Source organism: Muscardinus avellanarius, assembly GCF_963383645.1.
Source record: "Muscardinus avellanarius genome assembly, chromosome: 6".
NCBI lineage: Eukaryota > Metazoa > Chordata > Mammalia > Rodentia > Gliridae > Muscardinus > Muscardinus avellanarius.
The window spans coordinates 63,307,378-63,330,751 of record NC_137791.1 but is presented as its reverse complement, the minus strand read 5'-3'; the positions used below and the strand labels follow the sequence as shown (position 1 = coordinate 63,330,751).

General features: G+C 39.6%; 1 protein-coding gene across 1 annotated transcript in view; it reads right to left on the bottom strand.

Moving 5' to 3' along the window:
• FAM13A (family with sequence similarity 13 member A) overlaps window positions 1-23,374 on the bottom strand; it is a gene marked incomplete at both ends in the record, with an annotated part of 316,801 nt that overhangs the window by 102,533 nt on the left and 190,894 nt on the right. Inside the window, one exon of the mRNA XM_080697200.1 lies at window positions 16,128-16,291. Within this exon, the coding sequence (XP_080553326.1) occupies window positions 16,128-16,291 (164 nt within the window). The remainder of the gene's footprint in view (window positions 1-16,127; window positions 16,292-23,374) is intronic.

Sequence of the window (23,374 nt, the reverse complement as noted above, 5' to 3'; positions counted from 1 at the left end):
TTGTTTTCTCATTTATTAATTCAATTTGTCTACTCTGTATTAGAAGACTGCTGAAAAAATCCAATGCAGATAGAAATTATATAATAGTTCATTTCCAAAGATACACCTCTTTAATTCTAATGGTAAGTTTTGCTTTTAAAACTGTGTTTGGTCCTATTTCATTACAATATCTTAGTAGGCTTAATGGATGCTCAGATGGTTCATAGGATTCATTTATTTAGATCTTAAAATCCTAAGGAGTTGCCAGGGAGGGAAGGAGAAGATGGTACCGACAGACAGGTGAGGTTTGGCAGCCTGGACAGCTGGAGGTACAGGTTCAGAAGGGCTCTTTTACCCAGCTCACTGGTTCCATCACTGCCAATGTAGAGAGTGAAATCCAAACCAGAAGGACTAAGTATTGATCTCAAATAAAAAGACAAGCCAGGCATGGTGGTGCATGCCTGTAATCCCAGTACTTGGGAGGCTGAGACAGGAGGCTTGCAGGTTTGAGGACAGCCTTAGCAATGTAGTCAGGCTCTCAGCAAACTAGAGAGATGCTGTTTCAAAAACAGAATATAAAGGACTGAGAATGTAGCTCAGAGGAGGTAGAATATTCCTGGGTTCAATCCTCAGTAACACACACACACACGAATAGTGATAATTCATGGTAGATGAAGCTTAGTTATACAGAAACCCATGCAGAAGCTTTCTCTCTCTCTTTTTAGAATGAATTTCTTTGAAAAATGGAGGGACTATAATTTCTTCATTAAAATTGGTTAAAAATAAATTCTTTGAGATGACTTACATAATTGTTCCCCAACTTTCTGGGACAGGGAAAAATCCACAGTTTTGCCAGATGGAATCTCAGTTAGTGATCACTGCCAATAAATAAGTGCTTCGAGCACATTTTCCTGGAACGGGCTTCCCCGGGCATGACTTTCTCCAAGTCTCCCTGGGGAGTCCGGATAATAGTGTTTCTGTTCTCACAAAATAAGTCATGTCCGACACAACAGCTGCTGCCACACCTGAGATCAGCTGCCTCAAATTGTCCCGGAGACCTTTCCCCCGATTAAATGGCATTTCCTGACAGGAGAAGCAGGCTTCAACATGGCTTCTGTAGAGACACATCAAAACTGTTTAGTGTGATATGATAATGAACTGGCTGACTGTGTCCATAAAACATAGGATATACTCTATTTCTGAGACATGAAATACTGGGCCAAGCATAAACTCTCTCCATGTCGATGAACTGGCTGGGAAAACTAATTTAATTTAAAATGAAGTGAATGCTTTGCTCTGAACCAGTCCAATAAATGAATAAGCAAAAGCATATTTAAAAGGAAAACAAGGGGAAGTAGCAATTATTTGTGTGACAAAGAAGGGCATATTTTATTTAAAAAATGTGGTATTGCTGGGCGTGGTGGCGCACGCTTGTAATCCTGTCGCTTGGGAGGCTGAGACAGGAGGATCGCACAGGTTCGAAGCCAGCCTCAGCTACTTAGTGAGGCTTTCGGCAAATTAGTGAGACCCTGTTTCCATATAAAATATATGAAAAACAAGGTCTGGGAGTATAGCCTGGAGGTAGAAAGCCTCTGGGTTCCGCCCCAGTACCACCAAAAAAAAAAAAAAAAAAAAAAAAAAAAAAAATATATATATATATATATATATATATATATATATATATATATATGGTATTAATCCACACAGTGTCAAAATCTCTATTGAATTTTAAATGATTTAAATGATTTGATTTTAAAAAACTTTAAGCTCTCATAAAATTGAACAAGATGCATTAATAAAGCATGTATATATGTGTTTGTATCTTCTTTTAGTAAGATATACATACATTATATATGTATACATATGGCATTATTAGAATTCCTTTTCTTTGTTTGTTTTTTTGCGAGTCTGGGGATGGAAGCCAGGGGCATTCGACCTCTGAGCTACACCCCCCTGCCCTCGTTTTTATTCTTTAATTTGAAACTGGGTCTCACTAGGTTGTGGAGGGCCTCACTAAGTAGCTGAGGCTGTCCATGAACTGAGATCCTCTGGTCTCAGCCTCCCGAATGCTGAGATTACAACCGTGCGCCACCACACCTGGCGGCATTATTAGAATTCTTAATGAAACTAAACAACTTTTCTCTCACTGAATTTTAATGAGAAATACATAAATTGGAAAAAGAAATTTCAAATGTATTAGAAGACATAAAGAAAATAGACTGGACTTATGAATAAGCAAAGCTAATAAAACTACTGCCCCCCTCAAATAGGCACAAAATTAATTCAATATTTAAATAAAGAAAATGAGGAGCTGGTGTGATGGCACACACCTGTAATCTCAGAACTAGGTAGACTAAAACAGGAGAATAGCAGGTTCAAGGCCAGTCTCAGCAACTTAGGCCCTCAACAACTTAGTGAGACTCCATTTCAAAAAGAGCAGGGGGGCTGAGGACGTAGCTTGGAAATAAAATGCCCTGGGTCCAATCCCTACCCCCCTAACACACATGCACATGCATACACACACACAGTAAAAGAATGAAGGAAGAAAGGAAAAGAAAAGAAAGGAAAGAAAAAAAAAAAGAAGAAGAAAAGGGCTAGGTATGGTGATGTGCCCCTGCAGTCCCAGGTGCACTTGGGAGGCTGAGGCAGGAGAATGGCTTGAGCCAGGAGTTCATTCAAAACCAGCACAGACAATACAGAGAGAACTGGTTCAAAATAAATGAATAAAAATACAGTTTTGTAGTAGGAATTTCACTGCTTTCGTGTGTCAAAACATGCTTTACACCTTAAATGCATACAATAAAAAATACTACACAGATGAAAATACACTGAAAATTAATTTTAATTCCACAGCTCTCCAAAATACTACTTCAGGAAGATTAAAAACACAAATCAGGATAATTTTAAAAGTTTAGAAACAGCCTAGTGAAAAATTTTAAGAGCACTAAGTATCTCCAGAAACAATATGCTCCTAGACTTCAAAGTATTCTATATGAAATGATATGAAATGAGTATTCTATATGAAATAATATGAAATATTTATTTTGACCAAAACAAGTGGTGACTGACTACTTTGTTAAGAAAAGTTTAAAGGATCATTATTCTCTTTCTTTCTTCCCCTGTCCATGAACCCATGACCACCACTTGTTCTCTTTCATCTCCTTCCCTATTTAAATAATCCTTACACTATAGGTTTTTTTTTTCTAATAGGTTTTTACTAATTTTGGTCTTCACTCTATGTCCAGACTATACAAAACTGATCTTACCAAACACTGCTTTAATCATGTCAAAAAGCTTTGGGTGCTCTTCATTGCCTACAAAGTGAATCCACATTCTGAGCAGAGCGCTCCTCCACAGCAACTAGGGCAGGTTACTTCAGACCCCAACATGCTTGCTCTCTCACCACAAGTTTCTGTTGAGGCATTTCCTGAGCTTGGAATCCTCACCCTAACTCATACCACTCATCCATCAAGACCCAGGCTGTCTCAGCGCCTCATGTGTTGCCCATTCTGATTTCCCCATTTAAAGGATTTTATCTTTCCAAATGAGTGAGGTCATAATTGGACGTCCTAAAGCAGTTTGGTTGTCACTCAAAACAAGTTCTCTATGTCCACTGACAACAATGATCACTTCCTCCTGGTAGCATTTGCCATCGTAAATTCAAAACATTTTTATATTACAAATTATGTAGTATGTGCTATACAATTTGTATATACTGAACATATATTAGTAATATGAAAATATATAGAGAAAACAAAAGACACAACAAGAAGATAACAGTCAAATAAAATCATATTAATTTTGTAACCAAAGTTTGTCTATTTTTCTACTTTAAAATATATATAATAAAAGCTCATGTAAAATATACTTAATGCACTGAACTCTATACTGAAAGTGGTTAAAATGGTAAATTTTATGGTATGCATGTTTTACCACAATAAAATATGAGATTATGTTGTAGGTAATATTTTATAGTATTTATTTATTTATTTATTTATTTATTTATTTATTTATTTAATTTGGTGGTACTGGGGTTCCTGGAAGCCCTTCTACCTCTGGGCTACACCCACAGACCTATTTTATAGGTTTTATTTGGAAACAGGGTCTCTTAAGCCAGCACAGCTGGCTTCGAACCTGCGCGATCCTCCTGTCTCCACCTCCCAAGCGCGGGGATTACAAGCGTGCGCCACCACGCCTGGCTAGTATTATTTTTATTTTAAAAATCAATAATATATTTCTATGACATTTCTAATTCTGAAGTGTGTGTGTGTGTGTGTGTGTGTGTGTGTGTGTGTGTGTGTGTGAGTCTGGGGATGGAACCCAGGGGCATTTGACCTCCGAGCTACACTTCCTGCCCTGTTTTTTATTCTTTAATTTGAAACAGGGTCTCACTGAGTTGCAGAGGGCCTCACTAAGTAGCTGAGGCTGTCCGCGAACCGCAATCCTCCATTCTCAGACTCCCAAATGTTGGGATTACAAGCGTGTGCCACCACGCCCAGCTTGAAATTTTTTATGTGACATTTTATAGAGGTAGTTTTTAAGTTATGATCCAAGGACCCATTCAGATCTTAGTCTCATTTAGAAGAATACACAAGGTAAAAATTGTCACAGCAATACTAAGATGTTACCCACTTTCTTTCCACTCTGATTTGTTTATAAATGTACAGTGAAGTTTAAAAACAACTCCATGATGACTAATAAAGCAGCAGATTTATGCAGAAACAGAAATGCTAATACAGCTATAAAAGCCAGATACTAAATGTACTTAATACATTAATTTATTAAGTACATATAATGGTTAATACATTAAGATGTATTAAGTCAGCTACTAAAGAGTTTTGCAAAAATGTAAAGTCAACTACTAAAGAGTTTGTTAAAAATGTAAAGCAGCCTGGCCTGGTAGAGCACGCTTGTAATCCCAGCATTCGGGAGGTGGAGACCGGAGGATCGCAGTTCATGGGCAGCCTCGTTCACTTAGCGAGGCCCTTTGCAATTCAGTGAGAATATATTTCAAAAATAAAAAATAAAAAATTAGGGTTGAGGGTGTCTCTCAGAGGTAGAATGCCCCTGGGTTCCATCCCCAGGACCACACACACAAAAATTTCTTTTGAGTAGTGATAGCAATTGTTTTGAAGGGCAGATTTTGGTGACTAGGCAGAAAAATATTTGTGCTTTAATAATCAAAACACTGACAGAAGGATCGGAGACTTTCACCTGAAAAGAAGATTGAAGTTAAACACTAGAAAAGAGATAGATACTTAGCCTATATGAACTAGCTCATCTAAAGACCTTGGGATACTTGTTATGGGTGCTAGTTGTGGTCAGGAACAGATTAACAAACTGTCTATAGAGATATAGTTAGGCATTTTTTTCTAATGTAGTCTGAGACTTTGGGGTCATTTTCAAATTTATTTTTCTATAAGCCTTTGTTATGAAGGTCAAAGAATGAGAGCAGTTCAGAAAACGAGGACTCTGTAGGGGAACTGTGGGGGTCACTTTCAAAGTATGCTTCTCACAGGGCAGTTTTAAACTCTCCCCTTCACTTGCATGGGAGCGACCGCAAAAGCCCTGCACAGGCAGCAGAAAAAGTGTAATGTTTGGCAATTTTTCACATTATACTTGATATGTCTATGAATCTTGTAGTTAAGAGTCCTAATTTTATTTCAGCTTCACTAGACAGTTAGAAATCCCAAAACTTGGCTCCAAGTAGCAAAGAGTGAAACACTATAGGGAACAAACACATGTTCAGGAAGTAATTGGAGAGTCCTTTATGAAGTACAAACACAGGATAGTTATGACTGCTTTTTTTCTTGGCTAGACTTCAGAAATGAAGACAGTCCTATTTAAAGCAGGAGTTTTATTACTTGAAAGGTTGAAGGAAAATGGGTACAGCTAATGTTGACTATTAATTCATTATTAATATTGCAGAACATTTGATTCTTATGAAGTATTTTGCTGTAATATTTTACTAAAATATGAACCATTTGTTTGGGCAAACATCATAAGGCCCAAACTTTCTGCCACAAGTACAGAGAACTTCGCAGACAGAGACGTTATGAGCCTCGTAGAACATGATGTGTTTCTCCTCTATAAATAAGCAGCATGTTACAGATAGAAATGCAATGAGATGACACAGAGATTAAGCAGGGACAGTGAGAGGGCACAGCTGTTCTGACTCTTATGTCATCTTGTGTATAGGACAGCATTCTCTTGGGTTAGTACTTTCTGAGAACTATAAGAGAGAAAACTGACCATAAGATTGTATATTTTAGAGTTAGATTTCAGTCTCTAAGATGTCCAGTTCAGCTAGTTGAAGACAAGTCGGTGCCTTCATCTGGCAGGAAACTTAAATCCAAAATGGGTGCAAATAATATCTTAATAATAATGACTATGGCAGCAACAACCCACTGTGTGCCGGCAGCTCCTTCTGTGGACACAAAGGAAACGTAAGGCGCAGCCCCTCTCCTCCATGGATTCACATTCAGGTTGGAGAGAGATTTATAAACACATAAAAGAAGACTGGCAGGAAGTAACTGTAAGATAATCACAAGGCCTGTATTTAATCTCAGCCTGTCAACTAAATATGTGATCTTGGATAATTCACCTAACTCAGTAAACACTTAGAAACTGAATGACCTTTTCTCAGAATCTTGGTTACTTCATCCAAGGTCACTCTTCAGACTTCAAATTCTTTCCTTTTAGAGGGCTACTTGATAAAACTGGGATATGGCTGAAAAAAGTTACTATAACTTTTGAACAAATATCAAGATAAAACCTGACATATGGTATGATCCTGAAGAGAATACCTGGAATAAGGATGAAGAGTGGGTTTCATGGGGGCTATAGGTATGAACAAAGGGCACAGTGCTATAGGTTGGGTCTTATATGTCCCCCAAAGGCCCATGTGTTCAGGGCTTGGTTTCCAGCCTGAGGTGCTGCTGGGAGGTGGCAGAACCTTTAGGACGTGGGAACTAGGGAGAAGAAGTTAGGTCACTGAGGGTGTGCCCCTTGAAGGAGGCACTGGGCCCCTGGCCCCTTCACTCTCCTTTACTCCTCACCCACTTTGAGGTGAAGAGACCCTGTATACCACACCTGCTTGTTATGCTGTACTGTGCTGCCATAGGTACAAACCAACAGGGCCAAACTTTGCCTTTCATAAGTTGATTATCTCAGGTGTTTGTGACAGTGATGGAAAGCTAACACACCTAGAGGTAGGGGGATGAGGGCTAGAGAGGTAGCTAGAGGATGAGCATTCTTTTTTAGGCCAGCACAGCAAGCTATAAAACCGTCTGAGCAGGGGTGAGGTGTGTTTGAACTTCAGTGTCTGCAGAGGTGGCAAGGGCTAGCGAGTCAAGGGCCACATAAAGAGTGGCGATGTCTAAGATCCTTATGGAACTGGCTGGCTCTGTGGGGCCAGGGGCTGGGAAGGGCTGGGGCTATCTGAGGAACTGGAAAGTCATGACTGCTAGTCAGTGACGAGTGAGGAAGGCTCAGCAGAGCATTGTGGGCAGGACACATAGATCCTGAAGCCATCAGAGATAGATTTAGGACCTGTAGACATAGATGAGGGAATGATTTGTGTGGATAAAATGAACCTGGTAGGCTGGTGGAGTGGGAAAAATATAGTAATTATCTAACCACAAGGTGATGAAGGCCTAAATTAGGGTTGAGGTCATAAGGGGAAAAAATGGGGGAGGGATGTTGGAGGCACTGAAAAGGGAGTACTAACAGGATCTGGTACTGACTATGTGACAGGCTTGGTTCTGGCAGATGAGGAACGAAATACACAGCAGAGGTGAGAGGGACAGAGGAGACAATGAGCTGTTTGTGCGTGATGAGTTTATGGTAATAGCTGGCATGGAGACTGCCCAGCAGGCACTGTAGATATACAACTGAGGAAAGGGTCAAGATATTGATGTGAAAATTATTCTGTGGCCAAGATATTGATGTTAAATTATTCTGTGGCCAGACATTGTGGAGTATGTCTGTAATTTCAGTACTTGGGAGACTCAGACAGGAAGATCACAGGCTTGAGGCCAGCCTCAGCAAATCAGTGAGGCTCTCGGCAACTTAGGGAGACCTTGCTTCAAAATCCAAAGTAATACAGGGCTGGAGGTGTTGCTTAGAGGTGGAATGCCCTGGGTTTAATCTCCAGTAACATATACAATATATGATAGAGATGTGTAGAAATACACACACACACACACACACACACACACACACACACACACACACACCGTAGAAGAAATAGTAGACAGAGCAGGAGCAGACAGCCAAGAGAGGAGAGGAGACTTGGAAAACGCAGAATCTGGGAGACAGGGAAGGGACATTGCAGTAGGAGGAAGCAAGACAGAAAGTAAGGGGGAAATAGAAGAAACTTTGAATAACTTGTGAAGCAACACAATACATTCAGCCTGATTAAATTGTTTTTTTTTTTAAAGTAAAAAAACAAACAAACAAAAAATAAGACATGAAATAGAATCCTGGATGAGACAAATAAGTCTGGAAGACTATGTGACCAATTCTATGACAGCAGGGGAGAGAAGAGTGAGAGGGACTCGTGAAGCCAGGGAGTCAGTGGGAGCTTGGGCCTTATGAGGGATGTCTAAATTGTATATATTCCCTAAGTAATTAAAACATTAAAACATTTTTAAAAAGGAATAAACAGATCAGTAAGCATTTTTAGATTCATAGAAGTGTCTTGGGCAGAATATTCTTTCCCACCTCAGGATCTGGTTTTAAGACACATTAAAAAGTGGTTTATTGTAGTTTCCCTTACTTAGCTATCAAATTAAGAGCACATCTAACAACATAAGTGAGGATATTTTCTTTAATTCTACATGTATTTTTTGGTGTGTTTTGGTGTTGGGGATAGAACGCAGGGGCATTCTACCTCTCAGCTACACCCCCAGACCTATTTTAATTTTATTTTGAAACGGGGTCACATTAAGTTGCTGAGGGCTTCACTAAGGGGCTGGGCCTGGCCTTGAACCTAAGATCCTCCTGTCTCAGCCTTCCAAATACTGAAATTACAGGCATGTGCCACCACGCCTGGCTCTTGAACTCTATATTATTCATCATATTATTTTAAAATAAAAAACAAACAAAAAACAAGGAAAATGACATATGATAGCTATTTACTCCCATTATATAAAATAAAGGTATTTCAACTTTTCATCAATTAATCTCTTTATGAAAGAGCCACATACAAACATTCATTCATTGTCAGAGCATATCTAGGAGTCTCACCTGGGAAGAAGACCATGAACTCTGTTGACACGCAGACCTACTGGTACTTTCCTTAGAATCGCAAAACTCACCTTAATCCTAATAGCGTACCAGTTGGCTCTTCTGCTTATGAGCAGTGGGCCTAGGACTTCAGGAGTGTGTGTGTGTGTGTGTGTGTGTGTGTGTGTGTGTGTGTGTGTGTGTGTACACCTGCACATGTGTGTGTTTCAGAGAGAGAGAGAGAATAATTCTTGCAATGTTGTAGCTTTTCTTCTCTGCTTCCAAATCTCCCTGAAATACTGATTACTTCAAAAACCTTTGATTAGAGCACAGGAAGCTACAAGTTGGAATCCTTCCAGGATGAGAATACAAAAGGCTTTTTTCCCCTCTCCCTCCTCAAGAATTACCTTTCAGGAGGGCCTGACCTTTATTTCTGCTGCTGTTCTCTGTTATATTCAAAAAAAAGTGTAAAGGAACACATTCTATTAAGATGTAACAAAAATAATTCTTTGTGCAGATAGTATTCACTCATAACAATGGTTGTATTTTAGCAATGTGCAACCAAGCAACTTTTATCTATTTTTGTTCTGGGGATTAAACCCAGGGCCTTACTCACACTAAGTACGTGCTCTACCACTAAGCCACACCCCAGCCCTATATTTGTAATTTTAAAAATAGTATTACTGAAGTATAGTTTTCATATTATAAAATCTGTATATTTCAAGTGTAATTTTTTTTTGTGGTCCTGGGTATGGAACCCAGGGAGCATTCTACCTCTGAGTTATACTCCTAGCTCTATTTTTTTTTTTTTTTTTTTTTTTTTTTTGCAGGTCTGGTGATGGAACCCAGGGACATTTGACCTCCAAGCTACATCCCCTGCCCTATTTTTTTATTCTTTATTTTGAAACAGGGTCTCATTGAGTTGCGGAGGGCCTCACTATGTAGCTGAGGCTGTCCGCGAACCGTGATCCTATGGTCTCAGCCTCCCAAACGCTGGGATTACAAGCGTGCGCCACCATGCCCAGCATACCCCTAGCTCTATTTTTTATTCTCTATTTTGAAACAGGGTCTCACTGAGTTGCAAAGGACCTCACTAGGTAGCTGAAGCTGTCCTCAAACCATAATCCTCCTGTCTCAGCCTCCCAACTGCTGGGACTACAAGCATGCACCAGCACACCTACCTTCAAGTGTAATATTTAATGATATTTTAGTAACTTTCCCAAGTGGGTGTAACCACAACTAAACATAAATTTCAAAGCGAGTCTCTGCCAGTGTCTCTAGAATCAGCTCACTTATTCATGGTGCTTATATTGGGAGGGTGGACAGACACGCACGCACTCCTTTAAAACAGATAGGCTGGACTGAAATTATGCTGTTCAGCCTACTATGAATTTTAGTAACATTCACACTTTATTTAAAAATACAGAATTCTTAACAGTGTTTTAGGTGTTGCTGCTGTCAGTTTGAGGTGCTATAGATAGGCTAGCTAATGCTTTCACTGCAGGAAATGAACGTGCCACTAAACACTTTAGCCTCTGGCTCTGAACCTAGTACAAACTAGATCATTCCACTGAGCTCTAACATAATCAAAAATATTTACTCTTAAGCTTTTCTCTAGAGCTACTCTATTTGCAAAGGGAAAATTCCATGGAGATTTGATAAGTGTTGTTTATATGATTTTTTGTCTTCCATGCCAATTTAAAAAATTTATAGAAATGCAGAAAACAGTTTATTCATCAAATAACATTTTAAGACAGAAACTGACCAATGAGTAATACAACTCAAAACCAACTCCTATTTGGGCTCTTAAAATGCCACATTTTAAAATGGAGTATTCCTTTAAGTTTTTATTTTTATAGCGACTATCTTAAGAGCAGAAACTCAATAAGTACTTGCTGATAATAACTGATCTTCTATATTTCCAAATGAAATAAGACTATGTATAAGGTTTGAAACAAAGAAGGAAAAAGATTGAAGTTAGTCAGTCTGTAAAAAAAAAAAAAAAACTATAACAAGGTCTGAACCCATAAAATTCAAAGTTATCAAAAACAAAAACAGGCTGTGAGTCAAAAAATTCCTTCTCAAAACCCCTAGACATTAACCTTCGCCCTACAATTGAGAAATCATAGAACACTTTATGATTTGGAAATTTTAGTACCTAAGGGTTCTTTCTTTCACGGTCTTATCTATGTTTTTTAACTGATATGGTAACTGCTGAAAAACAAATACCAGTGTATAAGTGTGTTAAAATGATTTTAATAGTTGCAAACAGAATGATTTTGCTTGTTTCTGAAATAAATGAGGCTTATCCAGCCAAACAAGAATAGATGCTCTGAATTTGTTCTCCCTTTTTCCAAGAGCAATTTAAAAAGCTCAGTGCTAGGAAAAGTTCAGCTTAAAGACTTCTTGACAATCTCTTGAAAAAGAGTTGGTGATCTGTGGCAAATAATGGATTCAAGAATGAAGGTAAAACCATGTATTCTACATATACTGCCAACCCTTAAGACTGGGCAATTAATAAACTATTAAGGAGAAAAGTGGAAAAATACATAGAAAAAGTAGTGGTATATGTCTATTTTGTAAAGACATTCACACATTCATTTATTTTCTAATTTAAAATGCATGAGCTAGCCAATAACTTGCTCTGATAAGTAACTACCAACAAAAAAGATTTCACTTTGCTATTGTTCTTTGGCATTGGGGATTGAAGCTAGGGGCATTCTACATTGGGGCTGTAACCCCAGCCATATTTTTATTTTATTTTGAAGCAAGGTCTCATTAAATTACTGAGGCTGGCCTGAGGCGAGCTGCCTGTCTCCCAAATCCTCCCAGATTACAGGCTTGTGCCATTGTGCCCCGTTCGTAAATTCATTTTTGAAGTAATAAAGATTTGCATATTTACTTATTTCGTTACCTTACAGATATTAAAGGATATAAAATTTATTTTTAGTTAATATTGATGATGTCCAATTGTCTTTTTATAAATTGTCTTCTAATTTAACTCACATGCAAGCAAATCAAAAGTAAAAATTTCTGCCAATACATCAGGTCTAGGACTAGGAAGTTGGACAAGTGTGTCTACATGATGGTGATAGCGAGGCTTGGAGTGGACAGTGTAGTTCTACCTGAGAGTGCTTGGAAGTGCTCTTAAAAATTGGAAAGTATATACGAAATTCATAAACTCCCAGAGCTATAAAGGGCATGAGGCTATAAATAGCATGGGGTGATTCCATGCTGACCACAGGAACCAATGGTGGTCAGAGTGATGATCACCTATGCTGTCCCTCTGTCAGTTCTTAGTTTGTTTCTCAGAAATACTTTTATTCTCCAAACATAAAGCTATTTTCTTGTTACCCACAGAAGCAAGAGATTTTTTACTTTTATTTTTTATCAGACAAATGAAAATGATATAAACAATACAAATTAAAAATTTCTTTCATTATTTCACTTTAGGCATTCTTGGGATAATTGATTACAAAGAAATTTAGTAAGACAACATCTACATGGTAGCATCAGCCATTGGTTATATGACCCTGGTTTTTAAACTAGAGAAGAAAACTTTTTAATGGTGTGGAGTTTTTTAACTATACCTCTCACTCTTAACTTTTTCCCACTGGCTTAAGGCTAATTCCTCTCCCAATTATGACCTTCCTCCTCTGCTGTCCCTGGACAGCTACCTCTGTTTTCTCCTTGGAGGCCCTCCATCTCCTGGCTTCCAACATCAGCCTCTTCCTCTTCAATTTTAAGCACATGATCTCACCATTGAACACACTTTCTCCCCAGTAAGTACACGATCCCATCTATATTTCATTCGTTACTGTATTTTTTATTTTTTATTTTTTGTGGGTCTAGGGATGGAATCCAGGCACATTTGAACTCCAAGCCACACCCCCTTCCCTATTTTTTATTCTTTATTTTGAAACAGGGTCTCACTAAAGTTGCAGACACTACATACCATTACACTACATACCATTACAGTATTTTAACCTCTCAAGAGAACAAAACAAACACACAAAAAGTCCAACCCTTTTTGGACCAAGTCATTCTCTAAACAATAGCTATTATGTCCCATCCCTGCAAGAACATAGACGTGTCCTGCCTCCTTGTTCTCAGTAACTGATGGTCACTTACTAGAGGCTCTTACTCTGCACTGGACTGCCCCTACAGCCTCCTTGCTGGTTTTTCAGCACCACTTACTGGTTCCTTTAATCCATCCTTTGTTATCACAGGACCTTATAAAATACACATCTATTTATATCATTTTCTAGCTTACATTCCTGCAGTCATTTCAAGATGCAAATCCAAACTCATTCAGGTGGGATACCATCTTTCGTGATCCGACTGATTTAGCTTAGTCCTTTGGCTCACCTTTATCCTCCCTGCTATTACTTGACGTATCCTCCAAAGACCAATGTCCCCCCAAAGCCTGGTCACCAGCCTGTGATGCTACCGGGAGGCGGTGGAACCCTTAGACCTAGTGGAAGGGCACTGCAGCATGCCCTTCAAGGAGACACTGGAACCCTGGTCCCTCTCTTCCTCCCCCCCCCCCAATGCCATGAGGTGGGCGGCTTCCTCTGCCTGTGCTCCCACCATGGGGCGCTGCCTCACCACAGCCCCAGTGGAATGTGGCCAACCAACCATGGACTGAAACCACAGGCCCAAACAAACCTTCCCAACTTAAAAATGGTTTACCTTGGGTATTTGTTATAGTAAGAGAACAGTGACTAACACAGCCCCCTCCATTCAACATTCTAAACTCCTGATGTCACGAATCCCTGCTGCACCTGGGCTTTTCCTCCAGGTTGGCCTGACTGACCTGTGTCTCTCCGCATGTTGTTGTTTTCTTCTAGGAGCAGCCCTTGTCTATAGTTCCCTGCTCAGTAAACTGCTACATCTCCTGGCAGCCCTTCTCTGTCCTTGCCCAGCAGGCTACAAATTATACTTCAAGTTTTTCCAAGAGGAGTATTTGCCTCTTATTTATGATTTTTATCAGCAGCCCATTTCACAGTTCCTAATGTGTACTTAATGGTATCTTTAATGACAATTATTGAATAACATCTTCTGTTTCACTAAGTGCAGGATGTATGTCTTTCCAGTTAATACCACACATCCAGATCTCAATAAAGATTAATGTTCATCAAAGAAACCAATATACCTCCCTCACTAAACTCTCTTTCTTCCAAGGTCTCCTGCACTTAGATGAAAGACTACTTTTCCTAAAATACCAGCTCTGCAAGGTGCCCATCACCCTTTCCAGCTCACATTTCATCTGCTTGGGGTTTCCTGTGGGAGGACGCTGAGCTTGTCCTACCATTGGTTCCTTTGTGGAACCAAGGATATTTGCTATTTCCTCCTCCTCCTCTTCCTCTTCCTCCTCCTCCTCCTCTTCCTCCTCCTCCTCCTCCTCCTCCTCTTCCTCCTCCTCCTCTTCTCCTCTTCTTCCTCCTCCTCCTCTTCTCTTCCTCCTCTTCCTCTTCCTCTTCTCTTCCTCCCCCTCCTCCTCCTCTTCCTCTTCTCCTCTTCCTCCCCCTCCTCCTCCTCTTCCTCTTCTCCTCCTCTTACTCCTCCTCCTTTTCCTCCTCTCAACTCAAGCCTTCTCTGATTCTTGGAACTAAAATGATCAGTTGCGTGAGGCATGGTGGCGCACACTTGTAACCCCTGCGCTTGGGAGGCTGAGACAGGAGGATTGCACAAGTTCGAAGCCAGCCTCAGCTACTTAGTGAGGCTCTCAGCAACTTAGTGAGACCCTGTTTCCAAGTAAAGTATAAAATGGGTCAGGGAGTATAGCCCGGAGGTAGAAAGTCCTGGATTCCACCCCCAGTACTCCTCCCCACACACAATCAGTTGATTATATTAACCTGTTGTAGTTTCTTAATACCTCTAGTGTGGAAATCTTTTCCTTATAGGCTTTTTTTTTCTACTGTGCCTATTGTCTTTCACATTAGAATGTCAGATTCATAAACACAAGGACCCAATTGGCTGTATGCACTGAGGTCCCTTCTTCCCTAAATCAGCTCCTGGAGCTGGAGGTGACTGCCAGATAGCCACTCAGTGAATGAGCGGCTGAATGCAAAGACACCACAGCCTGGCATCGAGGGTCCCAGCTGACCTGGCTTCCCTCTACCTCCTCAGAGTCATCTCCAGCTAAGTCCAGTTTGCTTTCCCACACCCTTAGTTATTGCACCTCTTGCCTGGTACTGTCTAAATACTTGGCTTCTTTCTCTTTCTACTTAAATTATCTTCATTTTTATGGTCCAACTCAAATGCCATCTCTTCTATAAGGCAATCAAAAGTAGCAAGCTCCTTAACTAATTACTTATCTATTTAATGTCTTAAACATCCTTAAATTCCCTTAGAGCTCTCTAAATAGTTGTAAGGAAATATTTTTATTTTTGAAATAGTAAGTTACACTTGTAACAATTTTTAAAATAAAACATTCTAGCTACTTGAGTAAATAAAATTCAGGTCCCACTTTACTTAGTTTAAGAAAACTGCATGCCTTTTTTTTTCCAATTATACCAGAGAAGTTTACTTCCAGGTCTGATGTAACATCATGGTTTAAAAGCAAGATTTGCAATGAGTTCATGAGCGTTGGTTCTGGCGACAAGGCTGATTTCTACTTTAAATAGCAGATAGCATTTTCCAGTAGACATCCAAAAAGCAACTATCTGAGTTCAGCCTAGCCCTTGTAATTAAATAATCTGTTTAAATCCAGAAGACAAAATAATATTTCTTATCTCTTCTGTGTTAAGCATTACTAGACAGAAAATTATCCAAATGCAGAGTGGATTTTAAATATTCTTACTGAGCTAGAGAGCCTGTTGACTCCAGTAATAGATGCAGACAAACCTAGATACACAGCCTGTCCATCAGAGCAGACAATGCAATCTGTATCATGAAGACAAAAAAGACTTGCCAACCTGTATACCAACTTGGCACCCACAGTGTCATCTGCTGAATTTATATCATCCGGGCAGGGTTTCCTTCGATTTAGCCTCATGCTGACCCGAGGAACACCATCAGACAGCTCTGGTCGCGGGACTCTGTGGGCTTGAATAGATCCCTCACTCCTGGACTTTGGGATCTAGAAAATAAAATTTTAAAAAGGGTGGGATGAGACGGAGGGAAAAAAAAAATTAAACGTTTAAATAATTAGCTGGGCATGGTGGCACATACTTATAATCCCAGTACTTGGGAAGCTGACCCAGAAGGATTGCACGCTTGAGGCCAGCTTCATCAACTTAGCAAGATCCTGTTTCAAAATAAAAAGAGCTGGGGTGGAGCTAGGCATGGTGGCGCACACTTGTAATCCCAACATTCGGGAGGCTGAGACAGGAGGATCATGGTTCACAGACAGCCTCAGCTACTTACTTAGTGAGGCCCTCTACAACTCAGTGAGATTCTGTTTCAAAATAAAGAATACGAAAATCAGGGCTGGGGGTATAGCTCAGAGGTAGAATGCCCCTGGGTTCCATCTCCATTACCGAAAAAAAAAAAAAAAAAGAAAAAAGAAAAAGAAAAAGAGCTGAGGTGTAGCTTGGAGGTAGAATGCTCCTGGGTTCAATCTCCATTGCCAAAAAAGAAAATAGGTTACTGAAGAATTGTAATTTACTAAAAATCCAATGTATTGATAACACCTGCCCCTGAAGTCAAATTAGGCATAGAATTTAAAATACATATAAAATTTATTATATATCAAAGAGTATAGGGAAGAGACTATACCGATATTTTTTTCTTTCTTTTTTTTTGTGTGGTACTGGGGATTAAACCGAGGGGCATTCTACCTCTGAGTTACACCCCCACCTCTATTTTTTATTCTTTATTTTGAAGCAGAACTCATTAAGTTTTGAAGGGCCTCACTAAGTAGCTGAGACTGGCTGCAAACCTACAAGCATGCCACACCACGCCTGGCCAACCAATATTTCTAAGGGGAACTTTTAAATGATATGTGGCCCATCCCCTCTACTGGATCCTGATGCAAGTCCTCCCTCGGCCTACTCCTGAAAACAATCACTCCATATAAACGAGAGATGATGGCAATGTAATAGACTGGCAACCTGGAGTAGAAAAAGAAGAAAGAGCTGGAAACAGGTGGATGAGAAGAAACAAAATAAATGCCAGGCGTGGTGGCGCTCACTTGTAATCCCAGCATTTGGGAGGCTGAGACAGGAGGATCACAGTTCATGGACAGCCTCAGCTACTTAGTGAGGCCCTTTGCAACTCAGTTTGACCCTGTTTCAAAATGAAAAATAAAAATTAAGGCTGAAGGTGTAGCTCGGAGGTAGAATGCCCCTGGGTTACATCCCCAGTACTGCCAAAAAAAAAAAAAAAAAAGCTGTGCTATGCTATAATTTGTATCTGGAATGTTTCCCAAAGGTCATGTAATAAAGGCCTGATCCTCAGCTTGGTGCTACTAGAAAGTGGTACAAATCTTTAAGAGGTGGGGTCTAGTGAAAGTTTTATTTTCACTGGGCTTGTGGCCTTGAAGGTGATTGGGGGACACAGGGTCTCTTTCTTTTCCTCTTTGCTTCTGGTCACTGATGCAAGCAGCTGGTTCCACCATCTGATCCTGCAGTGAAGTGCTCATCACCACAGGCCCAAAAGTTACAGGGCCAAGAGACTGTGGACTGAAATCTACAAATTGTGAGCCAAAATAAACCTCTCCTCTTTTAAAGTTATAACTGCAGGCATTTTATTACAGAAATGAAAAGCTAACACATGCTGGGGACCATTGAAATAAAGAATGTCAATGTGAGGTAGATGTCCAGAAAAATGTACTATCAACAAGTAAAATATGCAGGAGTTTACTGACCATTTCTACTGTAATCTCCCCTCCCCTTTTGTCCTCCTCCCCTCCTCCTCCTCCTCCTCCTCCTCCTCCTCCTCCTCCTCCTCTTCCTCCTCCTCCTCCTCCTCCTCCTCCTTCTTCATTGTGATGAAGTCTAATTAAGTTGCCTGGGCTGGGCTCACATGACCCTCTTGCCTCAGGCTCCTGAGTAGCTGGAACTACAGGAACATGTTCTCATGCCTGGATTGCCATTCTCTTTTGTATAGCAGAGTATCTTCTAGTAATCTTTTAAGTAAAGGAATAAATAGGAAAATACAGCCTTTTTTTTTTTTTATGTGTGTGGTATTGTAGATTGACCTAGGGGCATTCTACCTCCAAGCTATACCCATTCTATTTTTTATTCTTTATTTTTGAAACAGGGACTCACTAAGTTGCAGAGGGCCTCACTATGTAGCTCAAGCTGGCCACAAACCTGGGATCCTCCTGTCTTAGCTTCCCAAGCACTGGGATTACAAGTGTGTGTCACCACATAAGGAGACACAGCCATTTTTTAAGTTCACTTAGATCTCTTTATTTATTTATTTGGTGGTACTGGGGTTCCTGGAAGCCCTTCTACCTCCGGGCTACACTCCCAGACCTATTTTTATAGTTTTTTATTTGGAAACAGGGTCTTTTAAGCCAGCACGGCTGGCTTTGAACCTGCACGATCCTCCTGTCTCCGCCTCCCAAGCGTGTGCCACCACACCTGGCTCTTTTTTTTATGTTTGAAACAGGGTCTCACTGAGTTGTGAAGGGCCTTACTTACTAAGTAGCTGAAGCTGTCCACAAACCATGATCCTCTGGTCTCAGCCTCCTGAATGCTGGGATTACAAGCGTGCACTACCATGCCTGGCTTCAGACTATATCTTAAATTATGCTCTCTCTAACCCCAGAAATGTCTTCATACTCTCTGATTTTAGGGCAAAAAAAATATGAATACAACCAATGTTCTTTCCCTTAAAAGTGTAAAAATCTTGATGTCAGAACTGTGGGAGAAATTCAGACCCTTGGATCAACTTCATTTGTCGCACTGAAAGCTGCTTCTTATCTCTAGAACTTCTCCTGCTGGCCTTAAACCTGGAATGTCGTCCTTTGATCACTGGCTGTTCACCAAACTGCCCAGTGCCAAATCCAATCCTAACTTCCTTTGGGGCTGAAATAACTCTATTGTCCACGGAGTTTCTTTACCCAGCCTCAAGTTTTACTAACCTTTCCCAACTATTCTGAATTCCTGCACTACACCACTGCAACCTGCCCTTGAATACATGTTGCCCGATGCATTATTCTTTGTCTCAAGTTCTAGAGGTCATGTGGGCTCAACCAGATCTCAAGAGAGGGAACGGAGCCTCACTCTTCCTATTCCTCTCCCTTCCTTCTTATTTATGTATATTTATTTACTCACTTACATATTTATTTATATGTGTATGGTACTGAGGATTAAATCCAGGGGAGTTCTACCACTGAGCTATATCCCCAGTGCTTTCTTTTATCTTAAAACAGGGTCTCACTAAGTTACAGTCCACTGGCCTCAAACCTTTGAGTCACCTGTTTCAGCCTTCCAAGTACTGGTATTACAGGTGTATGCCACCCATACCTGAATTCCTCCTCCTCCTCCTCCTCCTCCTCCTCTTCCTCCTCCTCCTTCTCCTCCTCTTCCTCCTCCTCCTCTTCTCCTTCTCCTTCTCCTTCTTTTTTCTTTCTTTTTTTTTTTTGGTACTGAAGATTGGACCTGGGGTCATTTTATTCCAAGCTATAACCCAAGCAAATTTTTTATTTTTTGTTTTGAAATATGGTCTTAACTAGGTTGCTAAGAGTCTTGCTCAATTGCTGAGCCTTGTCTCAAATCTGTGATCCTCCTGCCTTAGCCTCCCAAGTACTAGGATTATAGGCATGAACAACCATACCTGGCTTTCTCTTATTTTTAATGGTATTATCTTTAATCTTTTACCCATAAAGTAGAGCAAAGTTTTGGATTTGTCAGTAAATACTGATTGTCAGACATTTCCAACTATAAACTATTTCTGAGACACTGCTGTCCCAAAGATAACAGACCAAAATGCATTACAAGGACAATTTTGGACATAAATATTTAGTCAATTCATGCCTCTATGAGACCTAGAGAAAATATAAGGAAATATAAAATTATGATTTATCTACTAAAAATAAAATTAATTTTAAAAACAGCGCTGATGAACCAAAAATATATGAACATAGTTTGGTAAAGTATTGCATATAGCATAGAGAAAAGTGCACATTCAATAAAAGGAGACTTTATTATTGCTGTCATGTAAATATGCCCAAATACAGCCATTGCCAATTAGTTGTTCAAAATGTTTCTCTAGTGTCTATAAGCTAATAAAAATCAAGGAAAGTAAAAAATATTTTATAATTATAAACTTATAAAAATATTTCTGTAGTCCATAGAAATATCATTTATTCAATAATATAGTGATATTATAATAATATATAATTTAATTCATATTACGTTTATAATTATGTAATATATTTAATAAAATATAAATTTAATAATAATTCTATTGACAGAGAAAACTAAATACTTATCATGTACAACATGCTTTTAAAAATGATTTTAGTATAAGTATTATCATATATTAATTGATCAACATTTTTATATATGCATATAACATGCTTTGATTGTATTCTCCCTCATGATTGTTTTATGAAGTATGTATATATTATGGAATAGCTAATTTGAGCCTGTTAACATATATGTCATTTCTATGCTTCTCTTTTTTTGTGGCAAGAACACATAAAATCCACTCTCTTAAGCAATGATCAAGAATACCAAGATTATGCTTCTAAAGAAATATTCAGATAAATAGAAAAGATATGAACAACACAAATATATATTATATTTTTCATAAAGGGGCTCCTACCAATGTGATTTTTTATAGTAGACAAGAAAACCTTGCAAAAAATGGAAAAAGCAATAAGATATCAAACTACTTAGCTTAAAAAAAATCTTCTTTTAAAATCTTCTATTAGCCTTAGTTTTCTCTCAGTATTCATCTCAGGCTTTCAAGTCCATGAATATTTCAACAAAATTAACATAAGTGCATTAATAGGTTGAAATCATAATCTAGATCTTATATATTATCATACCAAACTAACGTAATATAATTATATTTTCTTTTATCAGTTATATGATACATAATTATATTGCATATTATATTCTATATTTATGTTTTATAGGTGTTCCACATCTGGTGTGAGGGACAAAATGAATTAATGCAATTACAACAGTATCTGTTGGGCATCATTTTGTGAGATTAAAATAAGGAGAGGACATTTGAGGTTCAGTGAGAGTTTCAGGGCTCTAAATTGCACTCAGCAATTTGTGTAAAGGCAATTTATCCTAGAGTGCAAAGAGGTACCGTGCAGCTCATTCCACTCTGTCCATTTACATTAAAATTGTCTTTACAGCGCAAACCACTTAGAACTCAGAAACCGGCAATTGTGTCAGCTACATTTTGCCTGACTGTCTTTCTGCGATAATCTAATTTTTACAGAAATAACATAGAAATGAATAAAGTTCACAACTGTGAACTTTAAAATATAAACTCATTATTTAATACACCCAGGCAGTACAAAGAACTGAGCTTGTGCGCAGAGTGTGAAAATACCACCTGCAGCTGATGAGAGAAGGGAGTTATTAGGGGCACAGAGCGGCTTGGTAACCCTCTCGTTTCCACCAAGCTGTGGCACACATGAGCCTATTTCAGAAGGAATGTTTGCTTTAAAAGATGGCTGATGATATCTCTTCAGGCTGTATTGTGAAGACTATACATTTTTTGCAAATAGATTAGAACTATAGGGAAATAAAAATAATGTGATAGAAATGTCAAACTTGCCATTTCACTGGTAGAATTAATTTTAGTTCAAATGCATTGAATTTAGTAAAAAGAAAAGACTGCATTCTTTACTTCAGCTAGAATGCAGCGTTTCAGGAACACATGATTTGAGTGGTAATGGATGTATACTACTCTTGGCCTTGTAATGTGGGTAGAAGAGAGGGTTTTTTCTTTTTTTTCTTTTGAGCATCCTTTCAGGTTCTGTGTGGTGTGGTGTACGCTCTGACTACTCAGTGGCACTTGAGGTCCCTTTTGTCCCTGAACTCCGAGGAGGATGGAACCAGCCAGTCAAAGCCACGGACAAGCAGCATGTTATTACAGAGCAGCCGAAAGCAATCATTGTCATCTGGGGCTGATTTTGTCTGGAGACAGTTGTGGTCGTCACCATGGAGATGAGGGTGTTTACACAGAACCTAGAGGCAAGGTCCAGGGATACAACTAAACATCGTACAACGCAGAAGAGAGGATGGTTCAAAGGATCGCAGGTTCAAGGCAAGACCCTCAGCTACTTAAAAAATAAAGCCAGGCGTGTTGGCGCACACTTGTAATCCCAGTACTTGGGAGACAGACAGGAGGATCACAGGTTCAAGGTCAGCCCTAGCAACTTAGCAAGACCCTGTTTCAAAACAAAACCAAAAATAAATGATAATAATAAAAGGGCAGGGCAGGGGGTGTCTCTCAGAGGGAGAATGCTCCTGAGTTCAATTCCCAGCACCACAAAAACAGAAACAAAAGTGCTGTAGGTGAAAAGCCCTATTTTAGCAGGAACAGTAGAAAGAACCAAACTCCCTCTTCATACACTTTTTTTTTTTTTCCTGGTTGTATTTTCTTTTTTTCCTTGACATGTGTAGACAGAATGGAAGCAGATCAGCCATGATTCAGAAGTGGACCACGGAGGCTGTGTAGGCCACCTTGTGCAGGCCAGAGTCACCAGTCCTTCTGTGATCTTTAGCCAAACTTCACTGAGCAGGGACCCTGAGCAGGGCTGAGAGCCTGTGGCTGTGCCCAGGGAGTCCCACCTGTGGCCTCAGGGACCCTGAGCAGGGCTGAGAGCCTGTGGCTGTGCCCAGGGAGTCCCACCTGCGGCCTCCCCTGCAGCAGGGAAACAGCCCAGGGCTTGGGAGACTGGTGCAGCCGCTTCTCTCTCTGTCTTTGGAGTTCTAACTGACGTCCGCTGGTTCACACCACACACTGCTTCCCTGGCTTTGTCATTTTCTTAGTAATTTAGTCACTTTTACACTTGAAGGTAAAAACCATAAATTCCTGTCAACCATCTCTGAACAACACTTTGCTTTTTAAGAATTCTGCCATTGGCTATTGGAGACAAGAATCTCGGTATATACGGTGTGATTTATGTATACAATTAAAATACAAGCGATTCAGGAATCTTAAAGACATTACACACTGGTCTTTGCAAGCACAGTGTAACTCTAAATTGCAGCAATTTGAGCTATTGTGGTGTTTAAGA